We start from the raw sequence: 20036 nt of genomic DNA on the forward strand, positions 1-20036 counted from the left end.
TTCCATTTGGTAATCTGATGATGGAGGGGAAGAAGCTGTTCCTGAAACATTGAGCGTGTGTCTTCAGGCTCCTGTACCTCCTTCTTGAAGGTAGCAATGAGAAGAGGGCATGTCCTGGGTGATGGAGGCCCTTAATGATAGATGTTGCATTTTTGAGGCATTGCCTTTTGAAGATGTCTTCAGTGCTAGGGAGGCTAGCGTGCACAATGGAGCTGGCTGAGTTTACACCTGTCTACAGCTTTTTCTGATCCATTGCAGTGGTCCCTCCATACCAAACAGTACATACCGAATCCGCTGAAGGCAGGGAAATATGCATTTAAAAGAAATCCAACAGTTTTTGACTCTAGGAATGGGGACATGGAACTCAAGAGTAAAATATTGGTCAGTGGTAATTGGAGTAAAAGCCAGTGAGAGTTGATTCATCAGGATGCTGCCTGTGGCTAGAGCTGAGAGCAGTGTGGAGAGTCATGAACATTGGGGTTAGTTATGGATTTTTTAGGAAAGACCTGCCAAGAACTAGAAATTTGATTAGACACCACCTGCTTTTTTTTCCAGCATTATGGATCTCCTCATTGTTACCCAGAAATCTGTTGGGTGCCACAAAGGCAAAAGTCAATAGTATCATTTTGTGTGGGAAATTAGGGGTCAAAGGTTGGCTTGTCTTTGCAACAGTCATGGTCACTGTTCCCCAGAGCATAACTTCCCAATCAGATCAGCGTGTATTAGAATAGCCCGGTACTCTACAAACAGGTAAATTATTGTGTCATTTCAGCCCTATGTTTTCAACATGGTCTTCATGTGTATCAATGCATCCCAAAATTATTCGGCCAGCACAGTAGCACAGCGGCTAGTGTAATGCTTACAGCTTGGGGTGTCCCAGAGTTCAATTCTGGTGCCGTTCGGTAAGGAGTCTCTGTATGTTTTTCCCCATGAAAGGTATGGGATTTCTCCAAATCCCTCAGTTTCCTCCCACAGTCCAAAGATTTACCGGGTAAGTTATAAATTGTCCAGTCATTATGTCAGGATTAATTGGGTTTGTCGGGGTTGCTGGGGCGGCATGGCTCAAAGGGGCAGAAGGGCCTACTCACACTGTATTGCTAACTAAATAAATAAAGTTTCCTCCAACTTCAAGAACTACACCATGTAGGAGAGCTGGGTTGAGTCAGGACTGAAACATGTTGAATTTCTTGGACTGGAGTCAGGTTTGTTTAGACAGAGCTATGTCTGTTTGGATTTGGTTTCAATTTTGCTTTCAGTCAACGTCTCTCCTTCTAATGATAGGCTGCCCCCAGTTGCCAACGAAGCTGTTGATATCTGCCATACTCATTAATTCACAGGATCGCCTCTTTCATCTCCAAGCCTCAGCTCACAAGAAATATTTCAATTAAAAATTTAATTTAAACAAGATATAATGGATAAGTTCTGAAGCATTTTAAAACTGGGCCATCATACAGACTTCTACGCCTGTATCTTTCTAGGCGAGGGAGCTCCTCGACACCATAAGGAACAGAAGCCTCAACATGGTTGCTCCTGCTGACAGAGGATAGGCATATTCATCTCTCCATTGTTTTGCTTGGAAGCCTACTATTGAATTCCCAGGGATATGAGGGTTGGGATTTTCCACTTGGGAACCCTCCAGCTCACAATTTTCCATCTTTTCTTCTAATACCCAGGAAGCCATAGTCTGGCAAGTAAGCAGATGGAAAATTCAAAACGACAACTCATCAGCGCCCAAGCTGTGAGTCAGTTCTGGACAGAAGCCAAAGCAGAACTCCAGGATAGATTCCAGAAATACAAAATGCAATGGACTCTCTGAGTTTCTTCATTTGCAATTTTTTCCAACTCCTATCAAATATATTATGTGATTGGAATGTTTCTGAAGGGACTAACGTTTCTGCCTGTTAGAAATAGTCCTGATGAATGGTCTCGGCTCAAAGTGTCATCTGTTTGTTTGTCTCCAGCGATGTTGTCTGACCTGCTGGGTTCCTTTAGCATCTTGTGTGTGTTGCTCTGGATTTCCAGCATCTGCAGAATTGCTTGTGTTTAGGACAAACATTTTTTGCCCTGTTTGGTGGTAATGCTGCCTTGAGTCATGGTAGTCTTCGTGTTGTTGGGTAGAGTTTCATCTAGTTAGAATAACATCTAGTTATTTAGATTAAGATCAGAAATTCAGAGAAGCAAAGGGACTTGGGAGTCCCAGTGCAGGATTCCCTAAACTTGAGTTGTAAGGAAGGCAAATGCAATGTTAGCATTCATTTCTAGAGGACTACAATATAAAGATCAAGATGTAATACTAAGGCTGTATAAAGCATTGCTCAGACTGCATTTGGAGTATGATGAGCTGTTGTGGACCCCATATCTAAGAGTGTATGCACTAGCATTGGAGAAGGTCCAGAGGAGGTTTACAAGAACGATTTTGGGGATGAAAATGTTAAAGTGTGAGTAGCGTTTGATTGCTCTGGGCCTGTATTCACTGGCGTTTAGAAGAATGAGGGAGGATCTCATTGAAGCCTACCAAATATTGAAAGGCCTATGTAGAGTGGACGTGGAGAGGATGTTTCAAAATGTGGGAGAGTCTAGGAGAGTCGTAGCCTCAAAAGGAAGGACATTCCTTTAGAACAGGTGAGAATAAATTTCCTTTGCAAGAGGGTGGTGAATCTGTGAAATTCATTGCCACAGATGGCTGTGGAGGCAAGTCTTTGAGTATATTTAAAGTGAGTTTGATAGGTTTTTGTTTGGTAAGGGTGTCAAGGGGAGAAGGGAAAAAATGGAATTGAGATAGATAATAAATCAGCCTTGATGGAATGGTGGAGCAGACTTGATGGGCCAAATGGCCTGATTCAGCTCCTCAGCCTTATGGTTTTTTTTGTCACAATGAAACGGTGACATATCTCTACATTGGGAGGAATTGGTGGTGCTTTTGCCTGGACCAGCTGCCCTTGGTTACCTTGGTGGTGGAGATGACAGTGCAGAAAAGTTGGCCTCACGATGTCGCTACTCTCTCCCTTTAATGACCCCTTGGTTCCCTCCTGTGTGGTTCACACAAGGACAAGGTGCTCCAAACCCACAGCAACACAGATGTGGGTGAGGTGGGTCATTTGCTACTGAAAACACTGGCAATGCAACACATAATTAACTCAGTCTTGTTTTTATATATATGATGTGTGTGTGTGTGTGTGTGTGTGTGTGTGTGTGTGCGATTATATTATGTCATTTGATTCTATTTGCAAAGCTCTTATGGCCTAAGACCGTGGTCTTATTTAAGCCATGCATGGAATTTAAGAAACTGACCACTCGGCCCTTCTATCTAGGTTGGTATGTCTGTTTGCTGCTCCTTTACTTTCCATGTTTTGCTTTCCTCTCTCATGTGCTTATCAGCTTGTCATAACTTCACCAAAACTATTCACCTCAAATCTTCCCCTGACCCTCTCTCAGTGGAAAACCTTCTGGGCTCTCTGTTGGATGTTTATACTTTATGGCTGTTGGTTAAGGACCATTCTTTTGGGCAGAAACCTCTTCTCTGAGCCACCAAACTCTTCCTTAAGCCTTCAGTTTGTACCAGAGTGAAAAGTTCCAACCTGTTCAACCTCTTCCTGAAACATCATGTGTAAAATTATGTTTAAAAATATACATCAGTTGTTTGTATATTCTGGGATCTTATAAAATCCAAAACTCAAAGGTTCAATTATTTTAGACATTATGAAACTAATCAAAGTTCAAAGTCAAAGGTTAAAAGAAAATTTATTATCAAAGTACAGATATGTCACCATATACAACCCTGAGATTCATTTCCTTCTTGTGGGCATACTCAATAAATCCATAGAATAATAATCATAATGGAATCCATGAAGGACTGCCCAACTAGCTGACCGACGAGTGTGAAAAAGACAAGCTATGCAAATACAAAAAATGGAAATAATAATAATAATAAATAAATAAGCAATAAATATTGAGAACGTAAGATGCAGAGTCCTTGAGAGTGAGTCCTTGACTTTGAGTTCTGGATCAGAGATATGCTCATGCAGTTCATTACCAAGGAAAACTGTCTGATTCTGGCAGTGGGAACACTTTAATGATGGGGCAAGTGAAGTTAAGTGAAATAATCCCTGTGGAGTTTACATGACTTCCTGCCCGAACACCAAAAGGAAAAGTTCTTCAGCCCTCCTGTGGAGAGTGGAAAATGGGCTGCAGAGTCTTCTAACTTTCCCCTGGGACCTCTGTGTAAAGTGCACCAATTATCTGAGGGCGGGATCAAATGCACCTCATATTAATGCGGTTATTTAAATGCAGCAAAGCGTGGAATTGAACCTGGGTGTGATGCTAATCTCCTCCCCCTCCTCTTGCTGCACTCTTTGGTCAATACCCCGGTAACATTCTATGTATGTAGGCTGGAAGGATAGGCATTGGGTGAGGTCATGTTGGTCTTTAGGCTTGTAGACCTCTGCCCTATCAAAGTATAGTATGTTAGACAGTGATTCAAATCCCAACACCGAATGAAGGAATTTAAGTTGAGTTACTTAACTAAGCCTGGAATAGAAAGTTAGTGACAGTGACATTGACCACAGACCAGATGAAGTAACTTCACTGTTATTCTACAGGGAAGTATTTCTGCTGCCTTTCTCCAATCTGGCTTATCTGAGACCCCGAACCACAGCAATGTGGTTGATGTGGAAGCCCTATTGACTCCATGCCAGATGGGGGGGGGCAATAAATGTTGGGCTTCTCACAGACTGACAATGAGAATTAAATCTGTGGAGGGAAAGGTGGTCAAATCAGAGTGGAAGTGAATGAACCTGGTCAAGGTTGTCTAACCTCTTCAGACTGTTCAAATTGTATTTGTGTTTAAATCTCCAGAGTATGCAGAGTTCTTGCATTGCAAAGGGAAGAAGTTCACAGACTTTGATGAAGTGCGGCAGGAAATCGAGCAGGAGACAGATCGGGTGACAGGCAGCAACAAGGGGATATCACCCATTCCAATCAACCTGAGGGTCTACTCACCAAACGGTAGGTGTGGAGACCTTTCTCTCAGTGATATGGGGAAAGAAATGGATGTGATCTGTCCGATGTGCTCTGCGTTTCTACTCTTCAAGATTCCTTTGTGGCTGAACTCTTATCTTTTGTTTATTCCTCTATTCCAGCGACATTTTCCAGTGGTTCTAATTGATGCAATCTCATACATATTTTATGTTGTTAATGTTTCGGTGAAGTGCGGCCAAGTTTGAACCAATTTGCTTGGGTGGAAAGCGTAAGTCGCAGTTGAGGCCTAAACTTTTTCTACTCTTTCTTCAGTCCTTAACCTGACACTGATTGACCTCCCTGGGATGACCAAGATTGCTGTGGGTGACCAGCCCCTGGACATTGAGTTCCAGATCAGAGATATGCTTATGCAGTTCGTTACCAAGGAAAACTGTCTAGTTCTGGCAGTGTCCCCTGCCAACTCCGACCTGGCCAACTCTGATGCCCTGAAGATAGCCAAAGAGGTTGATCCACAAGGTACTCCACTATCACTTTGGTTTGATACATAGAGAAATAGGCTCCACAAACAAGTTATTTGGACACCAGGTCTTGCCTCATTGTGTTGCTGCTAAAGACCGGGAGTTATACTTGCAGTGCAGTTGCAGATTGGCAGGTATGATGTAGGCATCCCTGAATCATGGCTGAAAGAAGATTGCAGCTGGGAGCTTAATGTCCAAGGATACACAATGTACTGAAAGGATAGGCAGGAAGGCAGAGGGGGCAGCATTGCTCTGCTGGTAAAAAATGAAATCAAATCTTTAGAAAGAAGCGACGTAGGGTCAGAAGGTATTGGATTATTGTGGATAGACCTAACAAACTGCAAGGGTGAAAAGATCTTGATGAGAGTTGTATACAGACCCCCAAACAGTAGTAAGGATATTCCCTACGAATTACAATGGGAGATAGAAAATACATGCCAAAAAGGGCAATGTTACAATAGTCATGGGGGATTTCAATATGCAGGTAGATTGGGGAATATCAGGTTGGCGCTGGATTCCAGGAGGGGGAATTTCTAGAATGCCTATGAGATGGCTTTTTAGAGCAGCTCCTGTTTGAGCCCACAAGGGGATCACCTATTCTGGATTGGATGTTGTGCAATGAACCTGAATTGATTAAAGACCTTAAGGTAAAAGAACCCTTACGGAAAAGTGATCATAATATGATCGAATTCACCCTGAAATTTGAAAAGGAAAACTAAAGTCAGATTATCAGTATTACAGTGGAGTAAAGAAAATTACAGAGGCATGATAGAGGGGTTGGTCAAAATTGATTGGAAAAGAACACTAGCAGGGATGATGGCAGATCAACAATGGCTGGAATTTCTGGAAGCAATTCAGAAGGCACAGGAATGGCTAACAAGAGAAGTCAAAGCCAACATAAAAGCCAAAGAGAGGGCATATAATAGAGCAAAGATTAGTGGAAAGTTAGAGGATTGGGAAGCTTTTAAGACCCAACAGAAGACAACTAAAAAGTCATTAAGAAGGTAAAGATGGAATATAAAAGTAAGCTAGCTAATAATATGAAAGAAGATACCAAAAGTTTCTTCAGATATATAAAATGTAAAAGAGAGGCAAAAGTGGATGTCAGACCACTGGAAAACGAAGCTGGAGAGGTAGTAATGGGGGGCAATGAAATGGCGGATGAACTGAATAAGGATTTCGCAGTCTTCACTGTGGAAGACACTAGCAGTATGGTGGAAGTTCCAGGTGTCAGGGTTCATGAACTGTGTGGTTAGCATAACTCGAGAGAAGGTTCTTGGGGAAATTGAAAGGTCTGAAGGTAGATAAGTCACCTGGACCAGATGATGTACACCCCAGAGTTCTGAAAGAGGTGGCTGAGAGATCATGGAGGCTTAGTAATGATCTTTCAAGAATCACTAGATTCTGGAATGGTTCTGGAAAACTGAAAAATTGCAAATGTCACTCCACTCTTCAAGAAGAGAGGGAGGCAGGGGAAAGGAAACTGTAGGCCAGTTAGTCTGACCTCAGTGGCTGGGAAGATATTGGAGTTGATTGTAAAAGATGAAGTTTCAGGGTACTTGGAGGCACAAAGTAGGCTGTAGTCAGCATGGTTTCCTCAAGGGAAAATCTTGTCTGACAAATCTGTTGGAATTCTTTGATGAAATAACAAGCAGGATAGATAAAGGAGAATCAGTTGTTGTTTTGTACTTGAATTTTCAGAAGGCCTTTGACAAGGTGCCAAACATGAGACCGCTTAACAAGCTACAAGCCCAAGGTATTACAGGAAAGACTCTAGCACAGATAAAGCAGTGGCTGGTTGGCAGGAAGCAAAGAGTGGGAATAAAGGGAGCATTTTCTGGCTGGCTGCCGGTGACTAGTGGTGTTCCACAGGGGTCTGTGTTGAGATCGATTCTTTTTACGTTTTGTGTCAATAATTTGGATGATGGAATTGATGGCTTTGTTGCAAAATTTGCAGACGGTATGAAGATAGGTAGAGGGGCAGGTAGTTTTAAGGAAGTAGAGAGGTTACAGAAGGGCTTAGACAGATTTGGAGAATGAGCAAAGAAATGGCAGATGGAATACAATGTCGGGAAGTGTATGGTCATGCATTTTGGTAGAAGAAATGAAAGGGTTGACTATTTTCTAAATGGAGAGAAAATACAAAAACTGAGGTGCAAAGGGACTTGAGAGTCCTTGTGCATGATTCCCTAAAGGTTAGTTTGTAGGTTGAGGAAGGCAAATACAATGTAAGCATTCATTTCAGGAGAACTAGAATATAAACACAAGGATGTAATGTTGAAACTTTATTAGGCACTGGTGAGGCCTCACTTGGAGTATTGTGAGCAGTTTTGGGCCCCTTATCTTAGAAAGGATGTGCTGAAACTGGAGAGGATTCAAAGGAGGCTCACAAAAATGATTCCAGAATTGAATGGTTTGTCATATGAAGAGCGTTTGATGGCTCTGGGCCTGTAGTCACTAGAAATCTATTGAATGGTGAAAGGCCTTGATAGAGTGGATGTGGAGAGGATAGTTCCTATGGTGGGAGAGTCTAAGACCAGAGGACACAGTCTCAGAATAGAGAGGCGTCCTTTTAGAACGGAGATAAGAAGGAGTTTCTTTAGCCAGAGAGTGGTGAACCTGTGGCATTCTTTGTCACAGGCATCTGTAAAGGCCAAGTCTTTATGTATATTTAAGGCAGAGGTTGATAGATTCTTGTTTAGTCAGGGCCTGAAGGGATAAGGAAAGAAAGCAGGAGATTGGTGCGGAGAGGAAAATTGGATCAGCCATGATGAAATTGTGGACCAGACCAGACTCGATGGGCCAAGTGGCCTGCTTTTGCTACTGTATCATATGGTCTTATGGTTATGAGACATGAAGGGGCAACAAATCCATCCTTCCATCGCTTTCAAGGCACTGGGCTGCAGTGGTGCAGGGTTGCTGGAGGGGCCATTGTGGGGGGTGAGAGATAACGGCTGTGTGTATAGTGAAAGCTGGTGAGATATTCCACAGCCCTCACTGTGGGCCCTGGCCAGGGAAATGGGAGAGTCTAAAACCAGAGGGCACAGCCTCAGAATAGATTTGCATCCCTTTAGAATAGAAATGAGGAGAAAATTCTTCAGCCAGAGGGTGTTTAATCTGTGGAATTAATTGCCACGGACTGTTGCAGAGGCGAAGTCATTGGGGTTATTTAAAGTGGATGTTGATAGGTCTGTGATTAGCAAGGGTGTCTGAGGTTATGGGGAGAAGGTAGGTGAATGGGATTGAGAGGGAAAACAAGTCAGCCATGATTGAATGGCTGATCAGATTATGATGGGCCTAAATTGGCTCCTATGTTTTATGGTTTTATAATCTAAGCAGATCTATATGGCAGGCATGAGTCTGGGACGTGCTTTTTGGCTGACATTCCTTTCGTCCATGTCTAGGCCTACGCACAATCGGTGTCATCACTAAGCTGGACTTAATGGATGAAGGAACAGATGCCCGTGACATCCTGGAGAACAAGCTCTTACCCTTGAGACGAGGTAAACGCCGCTCTATTGCCTTCTAGGTTAAACCTCCTATGTCAGTGTAATGGTCTGTGAACTCATGGAGATGTATTCACCCAGGCTCAAGGGCAGGTTTGCTGTTTCCAGCTGCTCCTCTTTACCTTCTGCTGTCATCTTCCCCTTAGCTGCTTCTTGTTTCTTGTCTTAATTCGTTCCGTCTCTCTGGCCCGCCTGTCAATTCTCCTGGCCCAAATCAAAAAAAAACTGTTCATGGTAATCTGTCATGTCAGTCCTGAAATGTGTTGTTCTGACTGTTGTCTCGGCCTATTTATTTACTTATTTAGAGGTTCAGCACTGTAGCAGGCCCTTCTGGCCCACCGAGCCTGGCAAGCCCAATTAGCCCCATGTGACCAATTAAACTACTAACCTGTATGTTTTGGAAGGTGGAAGAAACTGGAGCACCTGGAGAGAACCCAACAAATATGGCGACCTTTTATCCAATATTTTCACTTAATTTGATTTATTACTCTTTCAAGTTTTTTTTCGAGGTTTTAGATTTGATCAGAAAGTTTTTCTCTCCTTTTTTTTTGGTTCTATCCTTGAAATGGACTGCCCAGTCCCTTTTTGTTTTGTTTGTTCTGTTTTTTCTCTATAGTGTAGTGGGTTTTGTTTTCCTCTCTATTTAAAACCCTTTTTTTCCTTTCTCCTTTTAACCGCTAAGAGGAGAATTGTTATTTTCTTTTTTAAATTATATATTTTATACTACTTTAACAATATCTATGATTTTGACAGCGTCGATTTTAATTTTGGTTACCGATATATATATATTTGAACTAATTCTCCTCTTGACTGTATTTGATTGTATCTATGTTTTTTTTAAATCAATAAAAAGATTAATAAAGAATGAAAGAGAGAACCCAGACAGTCACAGGGAGAACGTACAACCTGTTTATAGACAGCGACAGGAATTGAACCTGGGGCACTGGCACTGCGGTGCGTTGTGCTAACCGCTACACCGCCATGCTGCTCTTTTCGCTTGCCGTAGCTGTGTACTCTTCCACAGAACAGGCAATTCTCTGCTGAAACCCCCCACGCTCACTGCAAGTAAATGTTGATCCAAATGGCTTCTGAAGAAGAGAAAGGCTTGCATTTTTTTCCAGGACTTCCCACGGTACATGACAGCCAATGAAGCACAGTTACGATGTAGATAGCAGGCCCAGCAATTTGTTTCAACAACACCAGAGATAATTCTCCTCTTCCAGGGATAACTGTCCTTGGGGGATGTTAGGTGTCATCAGGATAGGGCAGCCTAGGCTTAGGTCTACCATCTCATCCAAAGGCAACAGTGCACCACACTCGTGCTCCACTGGGATGCCAGCTGAGATTATTTTGCTATGTTCTCTCAAATGAGGCTTGAAATCCATGATTAAGGTGACAGTCTGATCACCAGTTGGAGGCTCATCACCATGAAGTGCAGGGTGTAGATGGTGGGAGCACGGTGGGAAATGGAGGCCCACAAGGTTGAGCTGGTGTTAGCTGCTGGGGTGAAAGCCAGAGGTGGAAACTAGTCAGCAGGCCTGTTTGAGGTCTGACTTCTCAGGCATTTGATTTTCTGTGGAATGTAGCTATCCTGGGTGGGGCCTTTACCTCAGCCCCTTGCTCAATTCCACGGTGACCTTCTGCATGCTGTCACCTTCTCAAATGGAGGGAGGTGGCCACTTTCCCTCTCCAAAGGGACTGAAATAGAAACATGGATATCCCAGAGGAATCTCTCACAGGCCAACACATGGAGCCAAGCAGGATGAGAATGGGAGGCTTGCACGTCAATAGGATGCAGGAAAATCGACACTGATTCTACTGTAGAGCTAACCCTTGTAATGGGGTGGGATGCTGCAGTGCCTCCTGGTTAATACAATGTACCTCTCCTGTTTGTTTCACCTTGGCCACCTAGGAAATATCAGTGAAAATCCCATCCTCAATCACTTGTGGAAGTCACGGGCAGAAATCCAACAATTGTCCCGTCGGAAAGACCAGTGGAGCTCATGTCTTTGGACTCTTAGAGAACTATGCAAAGCTGTCATATAATCACTCTCCATGTGTTCACCTTAATGCCATCTGGTCAGGTGGTCAGCTGTACTCCGGAAGGTATGGTGGTTAGGAGACCCACCCCACAGAATGGAGATTCCCTACGGTTGACCAGGTAGAACCTTACTGGGGGTCTGGAGCAGGATTCAACCCTGGATCCTCCGGAGTCTGAGGCTGGAACTAGAAACCAAGCCCAGGGCTTGGTCAGTGAAAGGGTGTTAGCGTTCACCCTCTCACCTGCAATGTGGTGGGCAGGAGGCTGGCCTGGCCCTGACATCCCTCTCTCTGTCCTTTCCTTTAGGTTACATCGGGGTGGTGAACAGAAGCCAGAAGGACATCGATGGGAGAAAAGACATCCAAACTGCTTTGGCAGCTGAGAGAAAATTCTTCCTTTCACATCCGGCCTATCGGCACATGGCAGACCGTATGGGGACACCTTACCTCCAGAAGGTCCTCAATCAGGTAACGCCCTCTTGGTTTCCTCCGCAGATGGCAGAAACTCCTGGAGCTCTTCCGGACACAGAGGAGGACTACAGGTTTGGAGACACTCCGAGGTTGTACTGGAATTTCGGGGAATGAGTGAGCTTTTGCACAATGGTGCTTGCAACACTAGAGAGAAAAGTGAAAGGGGAATAATGGAAGATTGTTTTCTCTAGACCAATTTTATTTATAAATTCTTCTTTGAGGCAGGAGAAAATAAGAGGTGGCCAGGTTTGGGGGTCTGAGGAATGAGTGGAGCCTAACTTAGAGGATTATGGATCAGATGGCCTGTCTGTGACTTTAGCACAGATGTAGACTAGTTTGAGACCTTAGCACAGATGTAGACCGGTCCGAGACTTTAGCACAGATGTAGACCGGTCTAGATTATGGTTAGGGTTAGCACAGATGTAGACCGGTCTAGATTATGGTTAGGGTTAGCACAGATGTAGACCGGTTTGAGACGTTAGCACAGATGTAGACCGGTCTAGATTATGGTAAAGGTTAGCACAGATGTAGACTGTTCTGAGATTTTAGCATAGATGTAGACCGGTCTAGATTAGGGTTAGGGTTAGCACAGATGTAGACTGGTTTGAGACTTTAGCACAGATGTAGACCAGTCTAGATTAGGGTCAGGGTTAGCACAGATGTAGACCAGTCTAGATTAGGGTTAGGGTTAGTACAGATGTAGACTGTTCTGAGACTTTAGCACAGATGTAGACCGGTTTGAGACTTTAGCACAGATGTAGACCATTCTGAGACTTTAGCACAGATGTAGACTGGTTTGAGACTTTAGCACAGATGTAGACCAGTCTAGATTAGGGTCAGGGTTAGCACAGATGTAGACCAGTCTAGATTAGGGTTAGGGTTAGTACAGATGTAGACCAGTCTAGATTAGGGTTAGGGTTAGTACAGATGTAGACTGTTCTGAGACTTTAGCACAGATGTAGACCGGTTTGAGACTTTAGCACAGATGTAGACCATTCTGAGACTTTAGCACAGATGTAGACCGGTTTGAGACTTTAGCATAAATGTAGACCGGACTAGATTAGGATTAGGGTTAGCACAGATGAAGACCGGTCTAGATTATGGTTAGGGTTAGCACAGATGTAGACCGGTTTGAGACGTTAGCACAGATGTAGACCGGTCTAGATTATGGTAAAGGTTAGCACAGATGTAGACTGTTCTGAGACTTTAGCATAGATGTAGACCGGTCTAGATTAGGGTTAGGGTTAGCACAGATGTAGACTGGTTTGAGACTTTAGCACAGATGTAGACCAGTCTAGATTAGGGTCAGGGTTAGCACAGATGTAGACCAGTCTAGATTAGGGTTAGGGTTAGTACAGATGTAGACTGTTCTGAGACTTTAGCACAGATGTAGACCGGTTTGAGACTTTAGCACAGATGTAGACCATTCTGAGACTTTAGCACAGATGTAGACTGGTTTGAGACTTTAGCACAGATGTAGACCAGTCTAGATTAGGGTCAGGGTTAGCACAGATGTAGACCAGTCTAGATTAGGGTTAGGGTTAGTACAGATGTAGACTGTTCTGAGACTTTAGCACAGATGTAGACCGGTTTGAGACTTTAGCACAGATGTAGACCATTCTGAGACTTTAGCACAGATGTAGACCGGTTTGAGACTTTAGCATAAATGTAGACCGGACTAGATTAGGATTAGGGTTAGCACAGATGTAGACCGGTCTAGATTAGGGTTAGGGTTAGCACAGATGTAGACCGGTTTGAGACTTTAGCACAGATGTAGACCGGTTTGAGACTTTAGCACAGATGTAGACCATTCTGAGACTTTAGCACAGATGTAGACCGGTTTGAGACTTTAGCATAAATGTAGACCGGACTAGATTAGGATTAGGGTTAGCACAGATGTAGACCGGTCTAGATTAGGGTTAGGGTTAGCACAGATGTAGACCGGTTTGAGACTTTAGCACAGATGTAGACTGTGCTACCATCACTTCTCTTTATCACTCTCCCTTCAACAGCAATTGACGAACCACATCAGGGATACACTGCCTGCCCTTCGCAACAAGCTGCAGAGTCAGCTGCTGTCCATTGAGAAAGAGGTGGAAGAATACAAGAACTTCCGTCCTGATGATCCTTCCAGGAAAACCAAAGCTCTGCTCCAGTAAGTATTGCTCACACAATACACTACTGCTAATACCAGGGATTCACTCCAAAACCTTCCCCTTAGCCTTTTCCTTTTTCAGTCAATCTCCTATCGATGGCCCCACCAATCCCTATTCAGCCATCCGACTCTACAAGATCTCCACATTCCCCTGACTCTGGTCTTGAGCATTAGCCGCTCTTTCACTCAAAACTAAATAGAGTGATCAAGTTTGGGATTTTCGTTGGACTCTTGGCTCTGGAGTTCCTTAACTAAATCTCTTCAATTCTCCCTTCCTCTAAAGGCATCTTTCAAACTTACTTAATTGATGAATCTTTTAAATTCCTTTCTCAGTGTTTTCTCCCGTAAGTAATGCACTGTGGCATTACCGTAATCACGTTGTTCTTCTGTGTCTGCGTAGGTTTATTGCCTGACCTTACAGTTCGGGAGAGTCACTGGTGTGCCTCTTTCTCAGCAATGTAACATCTCAGCAGACGTTCCATTTACACCAATAGCTTAAAGACTCAATGTGTCAATAGTTGCGAACAGACTGTTCTTTTCTCGTTCCCGTGGGTTTCCAAAGTCATTACAGATCCTTGTTGGTGTCTGTTGAATTATCAGGGATATTTTCCTGCATTAAGGTGCTTTTCATCTGTTATCCTTCAGGGAAGATTAGACTCCTGTTTTAAATAAATAACTTTTCCCACTGTTGCTATGCATTTTTGTATCAGTGACAGAAGGTTGACTCAGTTCTTTGCATGTTGCAACTAGCGGGCTGTAGAGAAGAAAGTCCAAAGTAAACCTCAAAGTGTTTTTATATCACCATATACTACCCTGAGATTCGTTTCCTTCCAGGCATTCACAATAGAACAAAGGCATACAATAGAATCAAAGAAAAACTAAACACAAAACTATGCCAATATGCAAGAGAAGACAAACAAATACTTAAATGCATAGGTAGATAAATACTGAGAACGTGAGTTGTAGAGTTCTTGACAGTAAGTCCATAGGTTGTGGAATCAATTCGGTGTTGTGGTGAATGAAGTTATCCATACTGTTCAGGATCTTGATGGTTGAGGAGTAATAACTGTTCCTGAAGCCTGCCGAATAATCACGGGCACACTGCGCCCCACACCCACTAACATCATTTACAGACTTGCAGGCATTGCTCCCCCAGAGATCCGAAGACACACTACAACAAAAATTGAAAAAGGTAAACAGAACTCGGATCCACGGCACCCACTACATCATCATGTGCCAGTTTCCAACTGCCTAAAATCGAGGAAAAGCTTTGCTACAGTGGAGGAACTACCGCACAGAACATCCTCCCAAACATACAGGATTGACTTCTGGCAACAAACAGAAGCCAGAACCCCACCAAACAATACAGCGCAAGACCCCACAGAAATTTTACCAGACGGGGCACTGCTTGACAGATGGAAGTGATGCACTCTTGACAGAGCGAGAGCGGGAGTTTGTAGGACGGGAGACAATATGGTGAAGTGGGGTTTAAAGACCAGCGAATCCTGTGAGTGTAGCGAAAGGGTGCAGAGCATTGAACACGTTCTGCGCAACTGCCCACTCTCACCTGATTTAGCTGACACTGACCTGCTCGAAATCAACCAAACAACACTAGAGTGGCTGGCTGTCTGGTGTGACAAGCTATGATTATGATGACTGTTCCTGAACCTGGTGGTGTCGGACCTGAGGCTGCTTTACTTCCTTTACAACGGCAGCAGCGAGCAGAGAGCATGGCCCAGATAGTGGGGGTCCTTGATCGTGGATGTCGCTTTCTTGGGGCAGCGCTCAAGATGTAGATGTGCTCAATGGTGGTGAGGCTTTTTATGAGGGAAATAGGGGAGCATCTCTCCATGCCAGACACAAGAGACTGCAGATGCTGGAGTTTGTGGTAAAAAAAACAATCTGCTCAAGGTGGCACCTTGTCCTTCCAGGTGAAGCAATACTTTACCTGCAAGGCTATTGGGGGTCATCTTCTGTAAATATTCTCCGTAGATGCTGCCTGATCTGCTGAGTTCCTCTAGCACTTAATGTGTATTGCTCAAGATTTCCAGTATCTGGTGTTGAAAAAGGGTCTTGATCTTAAATATTGACCATTTCTCTCTCTCTAAGATGCTGCTCAACGCACTGTGTTCCAGCAGTTATTTTCTCTCTCAATCCCACCTGGGCCTCTCAAGAGGCTGTGAAACTTAATGTTTTCAAAGTGCAGTCAATAGCCAAAGGTTTCAAAGGATGTCAGCAGAGCCAGGCTGGCATTTAACAGACAGAGAGATATTTGATGTATGATATGAAGCTTCTTGTTCTTTTGACAGGATGGTCCAGCAATTTGCTGTCGATTTTGAGAAACGCATCGAAGGATCAGGGGACCAGATTGACACCTACGAGCTGTCGGGTGGGGCGAGGATAAACCGAATCTTCCACGAGAGGTTCCCCTTTGAGCTTGTCAAGGTAACTAGAGATGTGGCTTCTCTTGGAGCTGTTTGATCTGCAGCAGTTTGGCGCTCACTAATTTCAAGCAGAGCCCCTGCAGCTTTCCCGTGTTACTGAGGTGGGGGTGACTGTTATGGACCCTGCAGGGCTGTTCCTTCTGCTGGTGGAGCAGAGATGTCACTCCTTCTCTGGTGAGATGTACATTAGTGGGGGCTGCAACTTGGACACAGACCACCAGTTGGAGCTGGAACAACCGCACTGGCTTTGATCCAGCAAAGGGTGTGCTGATAATCATTAATTCTTCAGAAGCTGCAAGTGGAATGAGTAATTTTGTTCGTGGGTCTATTTTAGTCACCTGCTGTGTTACTTAGTTCACTAGTCATGTCTGTATTCTGCGTACAGTCACTGCCAGACTTATTGGTTCAGGAATACAAGACACCAACGCAGAGCCCTGCACCAGTGTTGAGGCCTGCGCAGGTGGAACAGATGCCTCCTGTTGTCGAAATATCAGATTAAATTAGATTAAGGTCACTGTGTCCCAGTTATATAACTCCATAGTTCATATAGTCCATGCTGCATTTCAAGGAAAAAGATCCAGAATACTGGTTGTCAAAATAATAGTCTGAACATTTCCTGTAATTCTCCACTCTGAAGACTACAAGTAGCATAATTGTAGAAATGAATATGTTGCCACCCACTGTAAATGAACAAGTGTAATTATAAACTCCACTCAGACCAGCATACTCAGCTCTTTTGAAGGTCATCAACCGCTTTTCCAAGTCTGGTTGAACTCAAATATAATTTGAATTAATTTTGGATCTCAATGTAGGGGCATTGTTAAATACCATCTCTCTGGCTGCTCCTCAATCCTGACTGATCTTTGGTGACCGGGAACAAACACCCCCTATACCAGGCTTCATCAGCTTGTTGTGGACTACCCAATTAATCAGCTATCTACTCATTTGTTTACAGCCATTGGTTTCACGAATTTTTGGTTCAATGACAATCCAGTTGTGTGGAGTCAGTTGTTGGCATCTCTGCTCTTGCCCCCTATTTTATGCCAGTCCCCATATGTGCAGAAAGAAGGGGCACTTGTCTCCCAATGCAGCCTCCTCTACACTGGTGAGACCCTAGGGAGATCGGGGGACAGCTATGTCGAGCAGCTTTGCTCCATCTGTAAAAAGCAAGATTTCCTGGTGGCCAAACATTTTAATTCCAATCCCCATTCCCATTCTGACATGTCAGTCATGGCCTCCTCTACCGCCATGATGAGGCTATTCTCAGGTTGGAGCAGCAAAGTCTCATATTCCATCTCAGTAGCCTTCAACCTGACAGCATAAGCATTGATTTTGTGAACCTCTGGTAATTTTCCCCTTTCCCCTTCATTCTTCTTCATTTCTCCACTCTGGCTCCCCTCTTCTCTTCACTTACCTATCACCTCTCTCCAGTGCTCCTCCACCTTTCCTTTCTCCCATGGTCCACTATCCTCCTGTGTCAGATTCCTTCTTCCCCAGCCCTCTACCTTTTCCACCTATCACCTCCCTGCTTCTAACTTCGCTCCTCCTCCCCACCCACCTGTCTTCAGCTATCACCTTCTATCTTGTTCTCCTTCCCCTCCGCCCCACCTTCTTATTCTGGTTCCTGCCCGCCCTTCTTTTCCAATCCTGGTGAATGGTTGCGGCCCAAAACATCAACTGTTAATTCATTTCCATAGATGCAGCCTGACCTGCTGTGTTCTTCTGGTACTGTGCGTCTATTGCTCTGGATTTCCATCTTCTGTAGACTCTCTAGTGTTTATGAGCCTGGCTCCAATGTGATGGGGAAGTGGTACTGACCAATGAGGAATGGTCTTGGAGATTCTCTTTGGTATTTGAGTTGCTATCCTCTCTCTCATTCTCTCTGTTCAACACCAATGGGGAGGTAACAGTTGGAGACGGGATTGTTACTTTCTGCCAGGTTAAAGTGCCTGTGTTATTCTCTGTTTCAGATGGAATTTGATGAGAAGGAGCTGCGACGGGAGATTAGTTACGCCATCAAGAATATCCATGGAATCAGGCATGTATCCATAAAACCTCGAGACTGTCATCTATTTTTGACTATGTACTATATCACTCTTGCATTTCTCTTCGAAAAGGTGTCTCTGTCTCTAACTAAAGGAAAGGGGTATTCATCTTGGACTTTAATCTTGTAAAATGATAGTTTGACAGAAGGGTTCTGTGGAAACTCCTGGTGCTCTGGACCCTTCCTGATGGAGACACAGCCTCCTCGCTGTGTCCATGTGGTGCAACTGAGGCCAGAGGAAACCTTGAAGTGATTTTTTTTTCTCCAATTTCATTTACTTTCCCTTTCTCGTCTCCTGTCCCACTTTGGAGAAGAGTATGACAACCTTACATGATGATGGGATTTAGACTGACACCATGTGGGGACAACGCCAAGCCCCTCCATTTGATTTCCCTGGAATTCAAAACTCGTGATTGGGAACAATTAATTGGATTCTGACCAAACCATTTTAAAAATCGCTTATCATTTAAATGATATGATTGCGAGAACTAAATATTCAGCTTTTTCATTACACCAAACCAGTTTAAAAGACAATGACCTTTATTTTATTTAAAGTGAAGTAGTTCATTAAGCAACTAAAATTTTATGAGAATTGCATAAGTTTCCTGTGTCAATATGTAGGACATTTGAAGGTATTTTTGGATAAGACATCCATCCAGTCCAGGAGAATATTTCAATGGAATCAAAGTTAAACAATGCATTTACCTAGCAAGATAGGCATACGAAGGCATAAGCAGGGAATGGAGGGTTATGGACGTCATGTAGGCAAATAGGGTTTGTGAAGTTAGGCATTAGTTACTGGTTTAATTAGTTCAGCACAGCACCGTGGGCTGAATGACTAGAGCGGATATATTGTGAAGAGTGGGAAGAGGATCTGGCCTCTCATCTTTAATTTCTATGGTCTTGAATTCGAGTTATTCAGACTGAATTAATCACTTAATTTTAATTAATTAATTAATTAATTAATCCATCCCTTGGGATTACAAATGCATGATAAGTGCTTGGGGTGACATCAGCCCAGTTCCTGCTGGCCAGAGATACAAAATAGATGTCATGGTGTAGGACAGAAGACGAAATCCAACATTAGGTAGATGCAGCTCAGGAGAACGCCTCTGTAGGAACTGTTTGACGCAGAGTGAAATAGGAGGCTGCACCATTCTTTGAGTTACTTGTAAGGTCAAGACAAATTTTTATGGTGGAGTTTAGATGAAGATGAAGGAAGATGTTAAGCACCAGCACAGACCAGGTGAATTGAATGGCCTCTTACTGTGCTGGGTATCTGTGGCTATTGGAACTTGATGCTCCACCTAGTGGCAAAGATGTGAGGCTGCAGGTGTTGCTGTTGTCAAGGGAGCTTGAAATGAAGAAACCTTTGAGGTGTGACCTGGAGATGGTGATGGAATCGATCTCCTCATAAGATGTATTTGAAATGAAGCTCAACTTTAATGTATTACTCTTTTTGAGTACAATAAAGGAGGATGTGAGGTTCCCTCAGTGATGGGGTTGCCAGTTCCCTCACATCATGATCTATTTCGCTTGGCGCACCACACTGAAGTGTCTCTGCAAACAGCCATTTCAGAGCTGATCAGAAATTCTGCTTCATTAGGTTCTGCACCACAGCCGCCCACAGCTGGAGACTGAGCTCTGTTCCATTAATAATACTCTTCAAAATAAAAGTCACTTTTTTATTGAGTTGGAAAGCTGAAATAATCATTACTGCCAAGCAGTGTGTGTCTGCAGCTCTCAGTCCTGACTCCCTTGGTCGCATTCCCATTGAACGATTACTTCAGTTCAATTTTAAAAAAGTGCCTCCTGTCAAAAACTGCTCCAGGCAGTGCCGAGTGTTTTCCAAGGTGGAATCCAGCTTCCTATTCTGGAAAG

At 43.7% G+C, this 20036-nt stretch overlaps 1 protein-coding gene across 9 annotated transcripts in view; it reads left to right on the forward strand.

Moving 5' to 3' along the window:
• The window catches only part of LOC134359846 (dynamin-1), a 256455-nt gene that overhangs the window by 94831 nt on the left and 141588 nt on the right, over window positions 1–20036 (forward strand). For all 9 annotated transcript variants that reach the window (XM_063073579.1, XM_063073578.1, XM_063073577.1 and 6 more), the window contains exons 3-9: window positions 4855–5004; window positions 5290–5493; window positions 8900–8998; window positions 11349–11509; window positions 13525–13667; window positions 15977–16112; window positions 18082–18149. In XM_063073579.1, coding sequence (XP_062929649.1) covers window positions 4855–5004; window positions 5290–5493; window positions 8900–8998; window positions 11349–11509; window positions 13525–13667; window positions 15977–16112; window positions 18082–18149 — 961 coding nt within the window. The remainder of the gene's footprint in view (window positions 1–4854; window positions 5005–5289; window positions 5494–8899; window positions 8999–11348; window positions 11510–13524; window positions 13668–15976; window positions 16113–18081; window positions 18150–20036) is intronic.

The sequence above is a fragment of the Mobula hypostoma genome, chromosome 21 (assembly GCF_963921235.1).
Source record: "Mobula hypostoma chromosome 21, sMobHyp1.1, whole genome shotgun sequence".
Classification (NCBI taxonomy): domain Eukaryota; kingdom Metazoa; phylum Chordata; class Chondrichthyes; order Myliobatiformes; family Myliobatidae; genus Mobula; species Mobula hypostoma.